This window comes from Elgaria multicarinata, chromosome 5, assembly GCF_023053635.1.
Source record: "Elgaria multicarinata webbii isolate HBS135686 ecotype San Diego chromosome 5, rElgMul1.1.pri, whole genome shotgun sequence".
Taxonomy (NCBI): Eukaryota; Metazoa; Chordata; class Lepidosauria; order Squamata; family Anguidae; genus Elgaria; species Elgaria multicarinata.
Window position 1 is genome coordinate 58,006,355 of NC_086175.1, and position 21,187 is coordinate 58,027,541.

Below are 21,187 nucleotides of genomic sequence, written 5' to 3' on the forward strand. Positions count from 1 at the left end.
CAAAAAGGAGTAAATTACACATAGATTTCAGTAAAGGCAGACCAAATATCCAACTTTAACTCCATTTGTGAAAGGCGCCTATATACCACACTTTGAAATGTTGTTAGTGTTATTAGGTTTCAATCCATTGCATTCAATCCATAGGAGCACAACTTCTATACGCCTCAACCAGCATGGCTTATGGCTTTGCTGACTGAGGATGGTGGGAATTGTAGTCCAATACATATAGAGGGCACCGTTATAGCGAAGGCTGAGCAAGAGCCACAGTGGCCAATTACAAGAGCCTAAGGTTTACATAGAGAAAGTCTAGTTGCTGATTCTGAAACAAATGGTGGCGGGAGGGGGGGAGGCAATATTTTCCACGCACACCGCCCTTAAATGACGCTTCTGGGGGTTTGGGTAAGATTTCAACACAAGAAAATGAAGTAATCGTAAAACCACTTTTCCCTTCCAGAAAAGGGTAAACCTCCGGGAACAGCGTCTGTCGGCCGTATCCTGTCGGGAGCCTCTAGAGGGCAGGCAAGAGCTACCGTCCAGCTGTCACTCTGGGCAATTTGCTTGTCGGCCAGGCTGTAGCGGAGAGGGCGGGACGCTGAAGCCTGAAGGAGACTCGCCGGCCTTCGTTTCTGCAAACGCGGCGGACCAGAAGGCGAAGGGCCGGAGGTGGGGTGAGCGGCAGCGACGAGGACCACCCTACACTCCATGCGCAGGATGCTGGCCGCGCTCTCCCGCCTGTTTCAGGGCCCGGCTGCCCACAGACCGGTGAGGGAGGCATAGGGTTGGAAAAGTCGAGGGGGCTGAAGGTGATGGACGCAGCAGTCCCTCAGGCCCCTCTTCTTCCCCGTAATAGGGATGATATCTCTCCCGCCGCCCGCTCTCCCCCGCTGGCGTTCCGGCCTCGTGACAGAAGCGTCGGCAGCCGTAGTTCCCTGGCGACGGTTATGAAATGACAGTTATTTCCCTCCCCCCCCCCGCCCTTCAGGGCAGGGCCTTGTGGGAGGGGACAGAGCGCGAGGCGCCTGGCTGCCTTGAACACAAGCAGTCAGGTGGGCTCACACGGCGGGGGGTGTTGTGGTGTGTGGGAAGGAGTGCAGGTTATGCAGCGCGCATGCGTTTCTTTCTCCCTCCCCCCCCCCCCCGGTGCGTTTTCGAACCCGTATTTCGCTTCCAAAAGCTCTTTGGCATCCTCTCCTTTTAGGAGTTGTTTAAAGAGAGGTAGACATGTTAGCCTATTGCAGCAGTTTTGTGGCATCTTAAAGGCTAACTCATTTTGGGCGCAATCCTAATGCGTGTTTAGACAGAAGGTGAGGGCGGGGAAGTCAAGCTGGGGAATGCTGGGAGTTGCGGAACTTTTTTTCTGTCTAAACATCATAATATTGTGCCCTTATTGTGGCATAAACTTTGATGGACTTCATCGGATGCATGGAGTGTTATGAAGAAGTTCAGGTTTATATACAGTACATATATTGTTAGGGTGAGGGAAGAATTGTAAACAGTGAGGTCAAAGGGAAATTAAATGTAGAAAGTACTGAAAGTGACAATTACATTATTAAGACCGTAAGAATAGCCATGCTGGATCAGACTAAGGATCCATCTCATCCAGCTTTCTGTTTACACAGTGCCCAGCTGCCCAAGGGAAACCCACAAATAGGACATGAGTAGGATATGACATGTAGGGCCCTGGGACAGAATGGTGCAGTAAATCCCTGTCATGCATATGTTACCTGAATCTGTGGCCAAAAAACAAAAGTTAGCATCAAAGATGGGAGTCCATACTTGACATGCATTTTTAAATGTCTTTGAAAAGTGCAACCGCTGCATGCAAGTCTGCGGAGCATGAAGCTCTTGCATGTGACTGGGTTTGGCCTGAAAGGAGGTCTGAGGGGACAATATAAGTAGATTGACTTTTGCAACCAGGGTATAACAGTAACCAACACTGCATGGTTATTGTTCTCTCAGCCAAACCTGAAGTGCGAGGTTAAAGGATAGGGTTGGTGTAAACTGCATTCTAGGCTTCAGCCTAATCCTCAAGCTGCAATAGGGATCTAATAGACCTAGACAACACCCACTGAGGGCCAGACTTGCAGTATTCAGTGTAAATCCATGCTTCGTTGCTGTTGTAAGCCACTTTATCCAACCACAGCCCATTCTAACCTGTAGTGTAGATAAAACAAATTGCATTTGCATTACAACTTGCATTATCAGTTCCACACTAAATAAGAACTGAATTAGAGCAGGAAATCTTTGATTCAAATTGTTGGGGTTTTTAGATTATGGTGATGATGGGCACAGTGGTGCCCAATCCCAGCTACATTAAATTCTTAGATTTCTCCTTTGATTTATATGGAAAGCTCTTGCTTCAGCTTCTGGGAACATATAGAATTAAGTGTGAAACAGAAAAGGTTCTCCTTAACCTTGTTCTATTTATGTGTTTATACTCCATTCTCTTTTGCTAGTTTCTCTGAGAGGAGGAAAGATAAGGAGAGAAATGGAGCAGGGACAATGGAGAAAGAGGCATAGAAATATAACTGCCCATCTTCCACTCTCCTCCTTATTTCGATGTGGTCCTTTCCTTTTCTATCATCTAGACTCCCCTGCCCACCCTCAACAGCCACCAGGTGGGCAGCCACATCCTCACCCTTTTCTTTGCTGGCTGCAGCCACATCCTCACCCTTTTCTTTGCTGGCTGATTCTATGTGGCTTTCTCCCCCCACTTTACTCGTGTGGCTAGTTACTGAGCATGCTCAGTTCATTGGGCTGTTTTGGGTCCCCCACCCACTTTTACCATTTTTATATTTTTTGGAAGATTTTTTTGTGCTTCTGCAAACCTGGGGCTTCCCCAAAACTTTTTGCATGTGGGTGGTGCCAAGCCCACTTGTTCCGAAACAAGTTGGCACTTGTTCTTAAACTGAAAATCGAGGGAATTATGATGGTGAACCAGATCAATGGGCAAGTGGGGAAAATGGTAATCCTTGGTCCTCCTGTACCCTGATAGCAAGTGTGTCTTTTAGCCTCTTCAGGTGTATTTTCCTTTGCTCAGTTCCTCTGGAGCCTTTATAGTAGTGCAGGTTATTAGAGTGCAGTCGTTTACCCACTTACCATTGAATGCAATGGGACTTAACGTGGAGTAGTCATATATAATATTGCAGTGCTAGGATAGGAACTTAGTGCTAGGCAGAGCTAACATATTTTACCTTCAGCTACCAGCCAGCTATATATGACAAATGGAAGCATTTCTGTGTATTCATTAGCACAGCATAGAACCTGTATGTAGATTATCATAGAGAGGCTTGTAGCCAATGTTAGTCCTACTTAGAGTATACCCATGGAAAGGAATTGGACTTAAGTTAAACTAACTTTGAATATAGTCCACTAAGGCTTGCACGGATATGGGGACTTATTGTAGAACATACTGCCTAGAAAGTATTTGGCATTATTCTGAGCTCTTCATTGCACAGAAATCCTGCAAAATAAGACTTCAAGTCTGTTTTACACTCTGTCCTGAATAGTGAACATTCCATGGCTGTATAATAATAAATAGGTCTTTAGATGGCTAATTAAGCGTAGCCTTTAAAATCAATTGAGGGTAATTTATTTATGAAGAATTATTTTTTTTAGATTTGTAATAGTAGCTGATGTCTTTTTCTATTTTGTTTCCTCCCAATTCTGCTGCTCTAGGGAGCTGTTAGTGAGGTAAGGCCCACATTATTACTTTAATTGTTTGATCTTTTCTCACTCTACCTGGCAATACATAATTTGATGTAGAAATACATTTTGTGCACCTTTCTCATCTATTTTTCTTACTATAGTATTAGTCATTTCATTTAGCCTTGTAAAACATCAGGTTCCTAGTTTCTGAGGAGAAAGTCATAAACTGGGTACTGGCTTAAATCTCAAAAAAACCCACCACTCACTATATAAAAAAAAGATTATTACGGAAGCCATAGGCAGATTTTTTATGAACAAAGCCACTATGCTTGCCATGCTTCTGTGGGTAATATCAAGGACATGGTAGAACTCCACATCATGAACATCTCTGCTCTCATTAAAAATGTTTCTTGTCCCTAGTATACTTTAATAATCATCACCACCACCTAGCATTTACAGAGCACATTCCTAAACATGATACAAACATACTAAGCTAGGTGAGATTATATTTCTACCCTGCTTTTCAACCAAGATTGGCTCCCAAACAACTTACAATTAAATTTCATGCAAAGGTATTAGGAATATGCTGTGTATGTGCATGTGCGTGTATGGGATAGTTCCCTAAATTTTGTACAATGTGTGTGGGTGTGTAGAACACAATCTTCCATAGTTTAAAACAGCCATTTGTATATCTTTTTCACCCTCTTTTTTATTGAAAGGTTGCCCGTGTGGTTGTCACCTCTCGTAATTATGCAGACTTTGCAAATGAGGCGACATTTGATATTAAGGTAAGTTGCTTGATTACTTTATTTCTAAAAGCTAATGTTGTATTACAGTGCATCTTAATATAATGCTATTCAAATACTTTGGCCACATAATGAGAAGACAGGATACCCTGGAGAAGATGCTGATGCTAGGGAAAGTGGAAGGCAAAAGGAAGAGGGGCTGTCCAAGGGCAAGATGGATGGATGATATTCTGAAGGTGACAGACGGCCTTGGGGGAGCTAGGGGTGGCAATGGCCAACAGAAAGCTCTGGCGTGGGCTGGTCCATGAAGTCACGAAGAGTCGGAAGCGACTGAACGAATAAACAACAAATTCAAATATTCAAAATTATTGTCTTAGATATGTGGAGCCAAGGACTTCTGTACTCAGATATGTTCAGTTTCTTAAACAATGTAGTTTGCACAGAAGGATCCTTTTACAGGCTTATAGTGGGCTGCTGTAGTCTTCCCCAACCTGGTGCTTTTCAGGTTTTTGGACAACTCCCAGGATTTCTGACCATTAGCCATACTGCCCGGGGCTGATGGGAGTTGAAGTCCAAAATACCTGGAGAGCACCAGGTTGCAGAAGACTTCTGTACAATATATGAAGAAACCTGCTAGTTTGGATCAAAGGCCTACCTAATCCAATGTCTTGTGTCAAATAGGGACCAGCAAGATGCTTCTAAGGAAGCTACCAACAGGGTATAAAAGCAGTAGTCCTCCTCTGTTGTTGCTCCTCAGCAGCTGATGTTCAGAGACATACTGCCTATGAACCTAGAGGTTCTTCTTCGTGGTCTGTATGCATCACACATATGGGCTTTGCGCCTGCGCAGAGACCAGACCGGAACCTTCTATAGCTGAGTGGAACGTTTTTGGCGGGAACCCCTCCCCCATGCTACCGCGTATGTCCATGGGGTTCCCGCCCTTACCTCAGTTCTTCGTCGTCCGCCATTGTGCTTAGACTATAGAACCAAACCTCTTAGCGTTTTCTATTTAAAATCCTTTTTTACTTCAAATCTTTCCTCTTTTCGCTTATTTCTCACTTCTTAACATCTTTTCTTCTCTTCTATCTATAAAAAAAAAAAAATTTTTTTTTTTTAGTAGTTAGATTTTCCTCAGCGATTTCGATCACGGCGCTTAGCCGTATGGCAGTTAAGGCCCCATTTCTCAAGTGTGTGAAATGTGGAGCTAAGCTCCCTCCAACTGACGGGCACTCCCTGTGCGTCCTGTGCCTAGGTGAAGGCCATAAAGTTGAGTCTTGGCTGAATCTTCGAGGATGCACAAAACGGCAGCCAGTAAGTCCGTTGATGACCGTTGCACTGAGGTGCCTGAACATTCCAGAGCGGCTAATAGGGCTCAGATACCCCTAACGCCTGGACAAACGGCAGCCAGTAAGTCCGTTGATGACCGTTGCACTGAGGTGCCTGAACATTCCAGAGCGGCTAATAGGGCTCAGATACCCCTAACGCCTGGACAAACGGCAGCCAGTAAGTCCGTTGATGACCGTTGCACTGAGGTGCCAGAACATTCCAGAGCGGCTAATAGGGCTCAGATACCCTTAACGCCTGGACAAACGGCAGCCAGTAAGTCCGTTGATGACCGTTGCACTGAGGTGCCTGAACATTCCAAAGCGGCTAATAGGGCTCAGATACCCCTAACGCCTGGACAAACGGCAGCCAGTAAGTCCGTTGATGACCGTTGCACTGAGGTGCCAGAACATTCCAGAGCGGCTAATAGGGCTCAGATACCTCTAACGCCTGGACAAACGGCAGCCAGTAAGTCCGTTGATGACCGTTGCACTGAGGTGCCTGAACATTCCAGAGCGGCTAATAGGGCTCAGATACCCCTAACGCCTGGACGGTCACTGGTGAGTTCCGTGGCCAGGAAAATCTCCAAAAAGGCCCGGACTCCCAAATCTTCTTCTGAAATGGAGAAAAAGAAGAAGAAGAAGAAGAAGAAAGACGCGGAAAAACCCTCGTTAGGGTCATCCCGCACGGCGGAACCGGCTAGGAGTCACTCTACTCCTCCTGCCATACCGACCGCTTCGATACCGAGGCCTCCCTCGGTATCGAGATCCCAGTCGGTACCGATGGCTACGGTACCGACACATCCTCCCAGTCTATCGGAGGGCGAGTTGCGGGATTCGGCTTCAGCGGCCTCTTTCCGAGAGCCTGCCAGGCTGCAAGAAGTTCAGGGACTAATCCCTCTACCGCCTTCGCCAAGGCACACTCTAAGGTGTCAATGGGAAGGAGCTTTTCAATACTCTTATCCCCAATCAGTATGTGGCGACTATGTATGGGATCGATATCGCCCACAATGATACTTCCAGGGTGACCACCAGTACCCTCAAGAAGAATATTATGCGCACCCTCCGCCTACGAGGATGTGTCATCTACCGCTGCCTCCATCGCCCGCCCACCAAACGTCCACGGTGTCGACGCCTCGACACTGTACGCAGCCATCGGCATCAACTGCCGCGGTTACCACGGTACCGACGGAGCATGTAGATCTCCAGGTGGTTACAGTATCCTTGCCTGAGGATAATTACCCATCGGATTCTGAGTTGGGGTTGTCGGCTACTCCATCGATGCCTTCACCAGAAGATGAGGTTCATGACAAGGACCCCCTTCCGACGATATGGTCAGATTTTTTGACCATATGCTTAGAATGGCTCAGGCATTAGGACTGGAGATCCACCAAATGGATGAATCGGTCGTCGATCCAATCTACGACGTTTTCCAGTCCACAACCAACCAACGACTTGCCATCCCTATTCCACATGCTTTAAAGCAAACGGCTCAATTATCTTGGAAAACACCGGCTATGACTCAAGCCACATCGAAAAGGCTAGAGACCCTCTATCGAGTCCAAGAGGAAGATGTACAGTTTCTGGTCCAACATCCCAAACCTAATTCGATCGTAGTGGAGTCGGCTCAAGGCCACTCACAGAAGGCACATTCTGCACCCGTGGACAGAGAAGGCAGAAAGTTGGACCATACGGGCAGGAGGATTTACTCCTCTGCCTCTTTGAGCATCAGGGCATCAGCCTACGAGGCTACCATGGCACGACACCAGCTCTTCCTCTGGGAGAAAATAGGATCACTATGTGAACATCTCCCAGAGGACAAAAAAGAGCTGGCACGAGTTTTCCAGAGTGAAGCTTCAGCCATAGCCAGGCAACAATTGTCGACAGCGAAAGGTCAGCAGAGGCAGCAGCAACAACAGCTCCAAAGCAAACGTCAGCCCGACTTCTCTAAGAAGCAGCGGGTTTGACTTCTTTATCCCAGATCCACCTCCCTTTGCGAACTGCCTAGCACCACATTACCATCAATGGGAGTCAATAACATCGGACTCCTGGGTGCTCACTATCATCAACTCGGGGTATGCCATCGAGCTCGATGTCCTTCCTCCTTCTTCGGGGGTGAAAGTAACGGCGCCATCCCCTCCTCTGCTTCTCGAGGTACAGACCCTCCTAGCGAAAGGAGCCATCTCTCCAGTACCCGCAGAGGAACTCAACCAGGGGTTTTTCTCCCGATACTTCACGGTCCCGAAAAAAGATCTGGTAGCGGACATTTCAACCACCCTCAACCTGTTGGTCTCGTTGGGTCTGTGGGTCAATGAGGAGAAATCCATCTTGACCCCACAGCAGAAGCTGGACTTCATAGGGGTAACCCTATCGTCTCGGGATGGGAGAGCATACCTGCCCTCGACCAGAGCAAGCACCCTTCAAGAGTTAGCCATCGCTACCGAGAGCCGCTGAAAGGTCTCAGCATGGACAATTCAGAGGCTATTAGGCTTGATGGCAGCTACAACTGCAGTCATCAGGTTTGCAAGACTCAGAATGAGAATATTGCAGGCCTGGTTTTTAAGAACTTTCGATCTTCGACACAATGCCCGGCGAACTTACCTGTCGATCCCGACGCAAGTAAGGGCATCTCTGAAATAGTGGTTTTCGATGTTGATGCTCCTAGAAGGAGTTCCCTTCCAGCAAGAAACTCCTTCGGTAACGATCACGACGGATGCATAGTTGATCGGATGGGGAGCACACTGCGACTCCCTCACAGCTCAGGGCCGTTGGCCTCCTTCCCAGAGGGAACATCATATCAACCACCTAGAACTACTAGCGGTGGAGAATGCAATAAAAACTTTTTCACAAATGATCGAGGGCCGAAACGTCCTGATCGCGACGGACAACACCACGGTAGTGGCGTACATCAACAGACAAGGTGGGACAAGGTCTCATCCTCTGAATCGATCGGCACTCAGGATTTGGAACTGGTGCATAAAGAGAAATACTCACCTGACGGCGATCCATGTAGCGGGCAAGAAAAACATCATCGCGGACGCCCTCAGCAGGTCTTTCCATGTCGACCACGAATGGGAGCTCGATACCGAAGTAAGAGACGTTCTCTTTCGGTACTGGAGCCTCCCTGCTGTCGATGTCTTCGCTACCGAAGAAAACGCAGCTTGTTCCAGGTTCTGCAGCAGAGCAGGAAGAGGAAAGCACTCGCTAGGAGATGCTTTCACCAGAACCTGGAAAGGAAATCTTCTTTACATCTTTCCTCTGTTTCCACTGTTGACGAAGGTGCTGGCCAAAATCCAGTCGGACAGGTCGGACTGCATCCTTATCACACCGTGGTGGCCTCGACAGACGTGGTTCTCCCACGCCCTTCGACTGTCGGACGGGAATTACATCAGACTCCCGCCGATACCGACACTGTTGTCTCGACACCAGGGCAGGGTTCGACACACAAACCTGTCGACCCTTAAGATGATGGCATGGAGGATATCATCCACTCCTCCCCTCATACCAAGGATTTAACTGTAGACCATATATTGTCTTCAACAAGAAAATCTTACGCGGCAAAGTGGCAGAGATTTCAAACTTTTGCCTTGGGAAATGATCAAGCACCTGAATCTTGCCCTTTGTCATTGATTCTCAAATACCTATTGGCACTTTATCAGCAGGGACTCAAACTCACTTCCATCAGAGTTCACCTAGCGGCTATTACGTCTTTTCATCGAGGCATGGATGGTTTTACACCTTTTACACATCCAACATCGAGGAAATTTCTAAAAGGACTTAAAAATACGATACCAACAGTAAAGTGTATCGTTCCACCATGGAGCCTGTCAGTGGTGCTACAGGCATTGACAAAGAAGCCCTTCGAGCCCATGGCCTTATCTGACCTTAGGCTTCTAACATTCAAGACTGTCTCTTTAGTAGCCATCACTTCTGCTAGACGTGCAAGTGAGCTTAGGGCTCTCAGGATAGATGCTCCTTACACTATCTTTCACAAAGATAAGGTTGTGTTACGCACAGACCCTGCCTTCTTGCCTAAGGTAGTGTCAACCTTTCATCTGTCCCAATATATCACTCTACCAGCTTTCTTTCCGAATCCTACATCACCTGTCGAGTCTGCTTTACATACACTTGATGTAAGGAGAGCTCTTGCCTTTTACAAGGCTAGAACAGAGAATTTTAGAAAAACAAAGCAATTGTTTATTTGTTATGGGGAGCCTTCTAAGGGACTCCCTGTTTCATGCCAGCGTCTGTCACGCTGGATTGTAGAGACAATTGAACTTGCCTACTCTATCTCTAAACTAGAGCTGGTGAAACCTGTGACAGCTCATTCTACCAGAGCCGTCGCAACATCTGTTGCTTTTGGCAGAGGTGTTCCTTTGACAGAAGTCTGTAGAGCTGCAACGTGGTCCACTCCATCCACGTTTGTTAGGCACTACAGTTTGGACACCCTTGTGAGGCAGGACTGCTCGTTTGGAAGGACAGTGCTCTCGGAGATCTTCAGATGATGCACCAACCCACCTCCAAAGATATGTCAGCTTGCTACTCGCCCATATGTGTGATGCATAGAGACCACGAAGAAGAAATGCAGGTTGCTTACCTGTAACTGTAGTTCTTCGAGTGGTCATCTATGCATTCACACAACCCACCCACCATCCCCACTTGGTGGTGTGAGACTTACAAATGACACAGTTATATGTGGAATGTACTTTATTTTATTTACACTCATGTTTATGGGGCACAATGTCGGACTCCTGTAAACTGAGGTAAGGGCGGGAACCCCATGGACATACGCGGTAGCGTGGGGGAGGGGTTCCTGCCAAAAACGTTCCACTCAGCTATAGAAGGTTCCGGTCTGGTCTCTGCGCAGGCGCAAAGCCCATATGTGTGAATGCATAGATGACCACTCGAAGAACTACAGTTACAGGTAAGCAACCTGCATTTCTATTTAGCTGTTGTAGCTAGTACCGTGGGGCTTGTTTAGCTAGTTGATATATCCTCTGTCAATTTACCTAATCCAGCTGTCATCTTGTGACAGCAAATTCTGTATATGTTGTAAAGAAGTAATTTCTTTGTCTGTGTTGAATGTACTGCTTGTCAGGTTTGTTAGGTGACCCTGACTTCTAGTGTTAGAGATTTTTCTCCCTCTTACCCTGTTGCTCCACCTCATGCATATTTTATAAACCTCTATTATTGGTGTGTGTTTTTCTTCCAAGCAAAAAGAGCCCAAATATTTTGTTCTTTCTTTGTAATGAAGGTGTTGTAACTGGAGTAGTAGTCTTGCCCTGCTCCTTCAGCACCCACAGGGAATTAGAAGCCCCACCCAATAAAATGTCTAGTTGTTACCATGGTTATTCCAGGGCAGCTACCAACTATACACTGCATTTTTTTATACTATGGCCTGGACTACATGGACACAATGCAGAAAAGGCAGGGAGCAGATAAAGCTATATTTGCTAGAGAGAGACTATACTGTGATTGTCTTTAGTCAGGTTTAAACAACCATATTAGTATGAACAACTTGGAAGTGACTGCTTGTCTTTATTATTCACAGAAACATGACATTCATCGCTTGGAGGAGGGTCCACCCACCACAGCTGTGATGACACGAGAGCAGGGTCTGCAGTACTACAAGACTATGCAGACTATTCGGCGCATGGAATTGAAAGCAGACCAGTTATATAAACAGAAAATTATTCGAGGCTTCTGTCATTTATATGATGGCCAGGTGAGTGGCTGAGTTAAGGGGCTTTGTGCTGAAGACTCCATTAGGCTACGTGTTGCTTGTGCTAGTTGTGGTAATTCCGCTAGTGGTTGTGCAACTGCTAGAACAACTGCAACTTTTGTCATTTTTACACTAGTGTAATGTTAGATATAACTCAGTATAATTAAGGAAGAAACAAATGCTTAATACATATGTGCACTAGCTATACCGTGCAGTTTGTTCATGGTAACCACAGTGAGCAAAAGAATATCTATTCTACTGAGTGTGATACTTGCCAGGCTAGATGTAGGCCCAGCTTTTCTAGCTACTCCTTGGTTAATGTACTGAGGAATGTCAGCTGCTCTTTCCTGTAATTTAGCTGTCACTGAATAGCATTCACCAAGACCACTTTCTATTTAGGACAGATAACTGCACACTTACTATAAACTGGGGTTAGTGAATGTTTAGAGTCTGTATAATACTTTTTATTTTATTTCTTACTTGTGGACTATGTACACTTTCAGGCGTATTTTCTTTCCATAGGAAGCTTGCTGTGTTGGACTTGAGGCTGCCATAAATCGAACAGATCACTTGATCACTGCTTACCGGGCTCATGGCTTTACATACACTCGTGGTATTTCAGTTCGAGAAATCCTTGCTGAGCTCACAGGTTTGTGTTCAGTAAAATAATATGTAAATGTGGAAGAAATAGAACCACAGTGGATTGATGAAGGAGGCTTAGGTTCAAATTTCCTCTCAACTTTGAAATTCCAACCTAATTTACTTAGTAGGACTTCACTGAATTAGTTACACATGTATTCTACCCTTACTCCAAGGAGCCCAGGGCTTGTTCATTTATGCATGTTCAGCTGCAGTTTTCCTTTACTTTGTTACAATGGCACCATTGTTTTAAACACTTATGCTGCCATGGCTGCCTGGAAAGCTGTGATTCTTGTGTGTAGTTCTGTTTTGTGCTGCAAGTATGTCCTCCTAATAATTTTGATGTGTTGCCAAAAAGAAGGTTTTTGTACATCATTCTGGGATCTTCTTAACATTTATCCAATTAGTTACAAAGGGAGATAGTAGGCAGAAGAGAGCCTTATCCTATACACACATACTTTAGTGGACAATAAATCAGATGTAAAAGATCTATTTTTAACCATTTCAGGTCGGGTAGGTGGATGTGCTAAAGGCAAAGGAGGCTCAATGCATATGTATGCCAAAAACTTCTACGGTGGTAATGGTATTGTTGGCGCCCAGGTAAGCTCACAAATAAAAATCGTATTTTCTCTGGGAAGAGGGTTAGGTATAGTTTTTAATCTATCCCATAACCCAATGCAGAGTAAGGTGTGCTTAAACCCAGTTGTGGCCCTGGTGACTTAGTACTTCTGTCATTTAACCCTAATATAGTCTAAATTGCTGATGGGCACTCAACTCTGTGCGTTCCTTAATGAAACTAATTATCTACACCCATTTCCATTTGGCTTTTGACCTGGATTTGGGACTTTAAAAGCCTTGGCAGCCCATCAGAGGATCATTGCTGGGAGAAAGATTAGTGAATTTGACCCTGTTGGTTCTCCTGGAGTAGCACCGCATAATTGACCATTGTATTCATCTGGACTAAATGGGAAGGGAATTGAAGATAATGTCAGGCAGATGCCAATAATAAACTATGATTAATAGCACAGTTAGAAGATTATCTAAACCTGCCCATCTGTGGGGGCCTTATGCAGCCAGCCCCATCAATTCCATCATGCAAGCAGTCTCCCCCATTTGCACAATGGCGATTTAGCACTTTTGGGAGAAAGCCTATTTCTCAAAGAGTGCAAGTCAGTGGAGCTCTCTTATCCTCTGTCGACCTGCCCCCTTCCAGAAATAAGCATTTCTGCTCATTTCAGGTTGCCACTGGAAACACTAAACCACTGTTGCACAAATGGTTAAACCTGTTTGCACAATAGAATCAGGGGAACCTGCCATGTGAAACCAGTCACTGTTGCATACTGCCCTTAAAAAGGAATAGAACCACTGAAATACCATTATCTTCTCAGAAAGTGCTCTTGTTTGACTAGCTCTGCATGTTGTAATTCACTGTAGGTTCCTTTGGGAGCTGGTATTGCTTTGGCGTGCAAGTACTTTGGCAGAGATGAGATCTGTCTGACGTTGTATGGTGATGGTGCTGCCAATCAGGTAAGCTTTCAAGGTTTACACTGTAGTTAGAAATTATATTTAATTAGAGTCACATAATTTGACGGGAAAAGTACTGATCATATTGTTTGATGTATGCAGAATGTTTCTCAACCTGATTAATGACAGTGCAATGTTCTTTTAGACCCATCATTGTCACTTGAGGCTCAGGTGACCTCAATGGCACGGAGTGCCTTCTACAAACTCCGGTTGGTGGACCAGCTACGCCCCTATCTAGACAGGGATAACCTGGCTTCAGTTGTCCATGCTCTGGTAACCTCCAAGTTAGATTACTGCAATGCGCTCTACGTAGGGCTGCCTTTGAAGACGGTTCAGAAGCTGCAGCTCGTGCAAAATGCAGCGGCCAGATTGATTTCGGGAACCAGAAGGTTTGACCATATAACACCTGCTCTGGTCCGCTTGCACTGGCTGCCTGTATGTTTCCGAGCCCAATTCAAGGTGCTGGTTTTGACCTATAAAGCCTTACACGGCTTGGGACCACAATACCTGACGGAAGTTTCTCCCGACATGAATATACCCGGTCACTATGTTAAACATCTAAGGTCCTCCTCCGGGTGTCTACTCCGAGAGAGGCTTGAAGTGTAGCAACAAGGGATAGGGCCTTTTTGGTGGTGGCCCCCAGACTGTGGAATGATCTCCCTGATGAGGCTCGCCTGGCACCAACGCTATCTTTCCGGCGCCAGGTTAAGACTTTCCTCTTTGCCCAGGCATATGGCGGCACATCCGAATTACCCACGTTTAGTTTTTAATCGGTTTTTAATGCTTTATGTGTGTATATTCTGTGTTTTAGAGTTTTAAATTTTGTATACTTGTTTTTACCTCAATTTTAGAATTTCTGTAAACCGCCCAGAGAGCCCTGGCTATGGGAGCGGTATATAAGTGTAATAAATAAATAAAATAATAAAATAAATTCTTGACCTGAGGATTTGCCACATTTCTTTTTTATAAGGAAACTCATGTATGTGTCAGTATGGTAGACAGCTAGTATATGTGGGATCCCCTTCTCAGTGGATTCTACCAAAGCTACTCTGTGAATGGATACAATTTTGTGATTCCTTCTTATTTGAATCTTGCAGTGACCCTCCCTTACAGCCAAGAAGGTTGCTTACATTTGGGTGACAAGACTAGCAGCTTGTTCTTTTTTTAAAAAAAAAATTGACTAGCCCTTTCCATACCTCTTTGTTTTGCACTACCATGAATATGCGACAATGTTATGCAGGGTTTCCAGAAATTTCCCTTTCTTCTTCCTCCTCCCACCCCCTTCCCATGATAGTGGCAGCATTCTCAACCTGTCAGCCATGAGGCACAAATACATGCTTGTCATTAAAGAGATGGGGAGCACATCAACTTGTTTTCACCTGAGAATGTATGTTTACCATTTGCTTTCTTCCCTGTGCTCTTGAGAGCTATGGGTGGAGTTGAGCCAATTCACACAGTTGTTGGAAGATAAGGTTGTAGGCTGGCATACAGTATGCTCCTGCCACACGTTTGGGAATGTAGAAAATCTGGCAAATGTAGAATTGTTCTTAAATGTGTATAAACTAGACAGTTTGGATTAGGATCCTAGTTCATATCATAACTTTGAATACTTATTGGATAACAGTTTGAACATACGAATTCAGTAGTCCATGTTGTTTCCAAAAAGAAATCTGAGAACTAGTAAGCATGCAAGCTGGAATATGGCGATTTAGGACATAATCTTATGGTAAGACAGCAAGTCTAGTTATATGTGGGTTGAAAAGGTAAGTTCTGAGCAATATGGTTTATATTGGAAGTGGTAAATTTACCAAATTCAAACACTGTGTATGTATGTAATGTAACTTAGATAACCAGATGAGAGAACTGGAGAGATAACTGAAAATATACCAAACCTTTCTTCTTCCAGGGCCAGATATTTGAAACATTTAACATGGCAGCCTTGTGGAAGTTGCCTTGCATTTTTATCTGTGAGAACAACAGATATGGAATGGGTACTTCTGTAGAGAGAGCTGCAGCCAGTACAGACTACTATAAAAGGGGAGACTTTATTCCAGGACTTAGGGTAAGAATAGTTTTTAATGTTTTCCATCTTTTAAAAAAAGAATATGGAGGTAAAACATTTAAAGTATATTTTTATGCCTCCAGGTTGATGGCATGGATATTCTTGCTGTAAGAGAAGCAACAAAGTTTGCTGCTGATCACTGCAGATCAGGAAAAGTAAGTTGTAGGTCGGTTGTGTGTGTGTGTTGGGTTTCTTTCACATAACAAATTGGACAGATGACACACTAGAAAAGAGGTACAGTTTAATAATAATACACAAGAATTCAGTGCTGCAGTTTAAAGAGATAATTAATGCTGTGAAAACCACTTTAGATTTGGTTGGGACATAATGATTTCAGTCCCCTTCCTTCTCACACCTTAATGGCCCTGTTCAGAAGACACCTTAAACCACAGTGGTAAAGCCTTAACCACTGTGGTTTAAGGTGTCTTCTGAACAGGGCCACTGAATTACTACCTGCAATTTGTTAAACCTTCGTTTCCCATTCATGTCTGAACTGAGAACCTGTGTTTTAAGCTCTGGTTCAAATAATAGTTTGCAAGCTGGGATTACAGTTAGAGCTTAAAGTACATGTTAAGAAGTAATGGGACATTGTGGTTTAACAAACCTCAAAATATTGCATTAGGGCATGCAAAAGAAGGGGAAGAGGGAGTGTGTGAATATAACAGTTGTTCTTGGGCCAATTTAAACCATGGGATAGAGCAAGATATTTATGTCTGAGCCCTTTTGAATGTAATCATCACAACTTACTAAATCATGGTTAAGCAAGCCAGGAAGTACCAAAGCTGGTGCACATGAGAAGGATGAAAGAGGAGTACTTTAGGCCTAACACTTGTTCTCAACTTGCTAAACTGTAGTTCAACAAACCAGGATCATTATGTCAAAACCAGCAGCGAGCTGTTTAGTTTCACAAGGTATTTCATAGTGTTACAGAACAGTAGAATGCAACATCTAATAAATTATTTAGATTAACAAATTAAAAAATTCCTCCAAATAATCAGGCAGCAGATTTTTATTTTTAATCCAAGTACTCAGAAAAAACGTAAGGGAAGAATTAAACCTGTTCTAAAACATTTCCAAATATAACACAAGTGTATCTAAAACAAAGAAAGTATGCTGCCATTTCTAAAATTATTGATTTTATTCTTATGACAATTTATTGAGCTCTAATTAACCAATCAGTTGGTTATGTTTTCTTTATTTGGAATGTAATCTTTAGTAATCACCACTGTTGCCTTACTTCTTTTCTAGAAAAGCTTTTGTGTGTGTATCTGTGTTTTGTTTTTTTACTATTGTCTAAGTTTAGAAAATAGCCTGGGTAACTCTCTAACGATTCTGAGGATAGGTAAACAGAGAGAGATGCATAAAAGAACTTGCAGAAGACGACAAGAGCGGATAAAATGGTTTTTTTAAAAAATCAAATCAGATTTTATTTTACTTTAAAAAAAGTTAACAGTAAGTTCCTCTGATAGGTTAATATTAAATTTGGATGTTAGCCCTACTGAATCTACACTGAGTTAATGAAGATTTTACGTAAATGAAGAACCCATTTGGTTGTTTCTCAAATATGAATATAGGCATTCCATTGTGACCTCATGAAAATGCACTGCTTTTGTCTGCCCAGTAATTATTAGCGCTTACTTCTACCTAACATCTGATCAGCTCTAGGCTCAGAAAAAGAACTCTTCCTAACTTTGTGCTGAGCTTTTGAAAGCACCCAGAAAGCAGCAAGAAGGGTTAGGGTCAGGTAAATGTTGGCTAGCTAATCAAGGCCAGCCAGTCTGTGGATCTCTAACCCAAGGCCCTTATTAACCAGTAATACTAAAATGCATTTCGTTGTCATTGCCTCTTTCATCAGCAAAATATTTCACTGTTTTAAAAGCTTTTAAAATAACAGAACTTTAATTTTACCAGGGTCCTATTGTGATGGAGCTACAAACATATCGTTACCATGGACACAGTATGAGTGATCCTGGAGTCAGGTATGTTGCTTCTCTCCATGTTTCAAAAATTGTACTTAAGAAACAGTGGGTGGGAGAAACTAGTTTCCTATTCCTCTTCGTATAAAAAAATAACTTCAGTTTCAAATGTTTCCTATCTAAATCTTTTATATTTTCTATTAAGTTGTAATCACAGTCTGCTGTTAGGCGCAAGTGCAAGCTCCAAGTTTACATCCTCCTTCTCTACATGAAGCTTCTTAACCTAGATAGTTGCAAACCAGAATTTGCTGTTGTCTCTGTAGCAAAATATAGTTTCCTCATACCAATAGTTGGCTTTCAAATCAGAATACCAAATCAGTGACCTCCCATCCTCTTCCCCTCAAACCACAGAGAGCTGATCATTCTGTCCTGTCTTGGGATCAGGTACGATAGGATCAAATACTTTTAGTGCTAAGCAGAATTTCCTGCTGTTAATGGAAGCAAACCCAGAACTGTGACTCATGCAGAAATACATACTCTTTGAGGGCAGATGGTTCTAACTAGACATAAATCTTCATTCTAAGAGTGAAATTTACCTTCAATTATGGGGGGGGGGGGGGAATGAAACCACCAGAATTTTGGGAAATGCTCTTCTAGTCCATGGTTTGCTTATCAGATCATATGCACTATTTGCCCTGTTTGCTTATTTGCCTCATTGAAGAAAATAGTCAAGAGGACCAGCCTGTGTATTGAAGAAGAGCTTAGGAGTTGCAAGCGATTTCCGGATACTCTCCTCTGTCATGGTAGCTATAGCATAACAGCTATAGCATAATCCTTGCATTGGATTACTGTAGGCGTAGGAGTAGCTGTGCTTGGGAGAAACAGTTCTTTTAGTTAGTTCAGAAGTATGTTATATTCTGTATCACTGCTTTTTCCTTTTTTGCAGTTACCGAACAAGGGAAGAAATTCAAGAAGTCAGAAGCAAAAGTGATCCCATTACTCTCCTGAAGGACAGAATGGTGAACAACAACTTAGCTAGCGTGGAAGAGCTAAAGGTAAGCCTTCATTCCAAATTCATTGCAAATCATTTTGTAAAAGTTAAACTAAATCAATAGAAAGTATTATCCCAAAATATAATAAATTACACTAAACCAGAACTACTTTAAATCTATTTTGGTATAGGATAAAATTACCAATATTGCCCAGTGAAAGACAGCATTCTCCTCTTGGACCTGTATTTGTGCTGCCATTGCCTTATTTGTCACATCATATCCCGCCCATCCTCTAAGGATCCCAAGCCAGTGTTATACATAACCCAACTTGTTCTCACATCAGCTCTCTCAGATTACATTCAGGAGAGTGTTTAACTAGTTACAGCAACACTAGCCCCATTTGCTGTAGGATCAGGGATAGTGGCTGTGGGTTGGATATTCCCTTACTCTGCTGATGCTATCAACCTTATGCCAAAATGGGGTTAAAGAGCCATGCTGGTTTGGTGAATATGATTTATCATACATAGATGTAGGGATGGTATGGATTAGCTTCCCACTACCTATTATAGTCTGTAGCAATATGTACCATGTCAGAAACTGCTTCTAAACTGTCACAGTTAGATAAAATACAAGTAGTTCTAGTAATTGCTGAGTAGTCAGCCAAATATAAGTGTTCCCCCGGTGCAATGTCAGTGTGCTCATTTGAAATCACTGAGAATCAGAATTTCATTTTGAGAAGGGCAGAGGCTTCTAAAATATAATGGGCATTAGCTTGGTGTGGCTTGAAATTGCCATATCTGCATTACAATCCTCAGGTATCTACAGCCAAACTCTGCACTACAGCAGTAAATCAGTTCATCTGTGTTGTGAATTTATCTGTAACGTAACATCAAGTTTTAACTTAAATTTATTCTTTATGGATTTAGAGGGTGGTCTCTTCTTTTTTCCATTGACGTTTTCACCTTTTCAATGTAGGAGATCGATGTAGAAGTAAGGAAAGAGATTGAAGATGCAGCGCAATTTGCCACAACTGACCCTGAACCACCTCTGGAAGAACTAGGCAATAATATCTATTATAAGGAGCCACCCTTTGAGGTGCGTGGCCCAAATCAGTGGATTAGGTACAAATCTGTTGGCTAGGCAAGTTCTAGCTCCAGCAAGTAGTCAAAACTGATGGATTTTATACTGGGGTTTAATTCTTGCATCTGTTCATGCAGCAGCAAAATAGACATTGTATTTGTGTGTGCAGGTGGGGGGAGGCAATGCTATAGCACGGTATAAAAGACAGCTGCTCAAGAAAGAACTGAATTAAGCAGTGTTTATTAACTTATATAAAGCTTCATGGTGTTCTGAATTGCTGTATTTATGAAAATTCTTCAGCTAAAATTGCATTATGTACAGTAAAAAGGCATATTAAAACTTCCTGAGCAAATACTTCTCATGGATTTTATGTGTCTTCTCTCCTCCCCCACCCCTCACATGATTCCCTAAAGAAAAAAAGCCTGCTTTCAGTATGTCTGTTTTTAACCTTAACCTTTTAAGTATATTTTTGACCGAATATGTCATTCTTTCTCCTTGCTTAGAATCCTTGCACATTTTAGGTGCTCTTGGGTTTTATGCAATGCCTTATACAATTAAGCACAATAATCATTTATATTAATCAGAATGTAGTGAGAGCTGCCCAAACACATTTTTAAAAATGCAGCTGCTATACCAAGAACTGCACCATGTTTACATTTAAATATGAGTGCTTAAAGTGCATAGCTACATTTTAGATGTAGCTATGGCTAAAGCAAGCATTTTTTCAGCTACTATATAGTTTACATATCTGGAAAAAATACATGATTAAAATCAGTGTATACTTTAGTATGTTTAAATATTATTGTACAAAAATGGCTAAATTCCAAAAGAAAATTCACAAAACATGCTATTTATGAAAGCATTGTGGTCCTTCTATTCTTTAATATAACACTTCCAAAGAAAGCCTGTTTAATGTGTCTTTTGTGCAAAACTTGCAGGACCAGTATACAGACAGTATGTACAAAAATTAATAACTTAGTTGGAATGTAATATCCTTTTTCCCCTCAACCAATCAGCACCTAGCAGAATTGAAGTCCTAACCTTCCATTTCCACGAGTGCGGTGTTGAGTTTTCTGTGTTTTAATACTGCATTCCAAATTCGGCAGAGAAGACCACCACTGTACGAAGGAAGAAAAAAAAATAGTTTCAAATCTCTATTGGAAAGCAGCTACTTCTTGAATTGTGCAATTCTTTTCTTACCGGAGTCTAAGGAATCGCAAGTCATCTTTACTAATGTTGTTTAGAATATCACTAAGTGTATAATCCTCTTGAACAAACTGAAAGATAAAACATTTCAATGTGTTTAATACTAGATAATGACAGTTGATTAAAGAGATGAGTAAATCTCAAATTTTATCTTACCCTATCAATCGCATCTGAATCCGCTTTTTGCTGTTTTAACCACTTAATAAGTTCTTCGTCTACATTGTGCTCAAGAGCAGGTGGTGATGGTGGAATTTCTGTAACAATTCAAGTATTGATTAACTAAATTACTACATTAATACACACACACTCTCCAAATTTCGTGTTCGCCTT

General features: G+C 43.0%; 2 protein-coding genes across 6 annotated transcripts in view; one reads left to right on the forward strand and one right to left on the reverse strand.

The window, feature by feature from the left end:
• The first annotated feature begins 559 nt into the window (after nt 1-559).
• Nucleotides 560-21,017, forward strand: PDHA1 (pyruvate dehydrogenase E1 subunit alpha 1). 2 transcript variants are annotated; one of them, XM_063126442.1, is made up of 12 exons: nt 560-762; nt 3,679-3,693; nt 4,368-4,436; nt 11,268-11,441; nt 11,961-12,087; nt 12,586-12,677; nt 13,512-13,604; nt 15,508-15,663; nt 15,747-15,818; nt 17,575-17,642; nt 18,526-18,634; nt 19,547-21,017. In XM_063126442.1, exons 1-12 carry the CDS (start codon nt 703-705, stop codon nt 19,709-19,711), a joined length of 1,200 nt encoding a protein of 399 aa, XP_062982512.1. In that variant the 5' UTR covers nt 560-702; the 3' UTR covers nt 19,712-21,017. The 2 variants fall into 2 exon arrangements, with proteins under 2 accessions (XP_062982512.1, XP_062982513.1); XM_063126443.1 differs by lacking the exon at nt 3,679-3,693.
• The window catches only part of MAP3K15 (mitogen-activated protein kinase kinase kinase 15), a 79,638-nt gene continuing 78,326 nt past the window's right edge, over nt 19,876-21,187 (reverse strand). For 3 of the 4 annotated variants that reach the window (XM_063126436.1, XM_063126435.1, XM_063126434.1), the window contains 3 exons: nt 21,014-21,111; nt 20,852-20,928; nt 19,876-20,769 (listed from right to left, as the gene is read on the reverse strand). In XM_063126436.1, coding sequence (XP_062982506.1) covers nt 20,688-20,769; nt 20,852-20,928; nt 21,014-21,111 — 257 coding nt within the window. In that variant the 3' untranslated portion in view covers nt 19,876-20,687. Of the gene's footprint in view, nt 20,770-20,847; nt 20,929-21,013; nt 21,112-21,187 lie in introns of those variants that run through there. The other variant, XM_063126433.1, reaches the window with a different exon arrangement.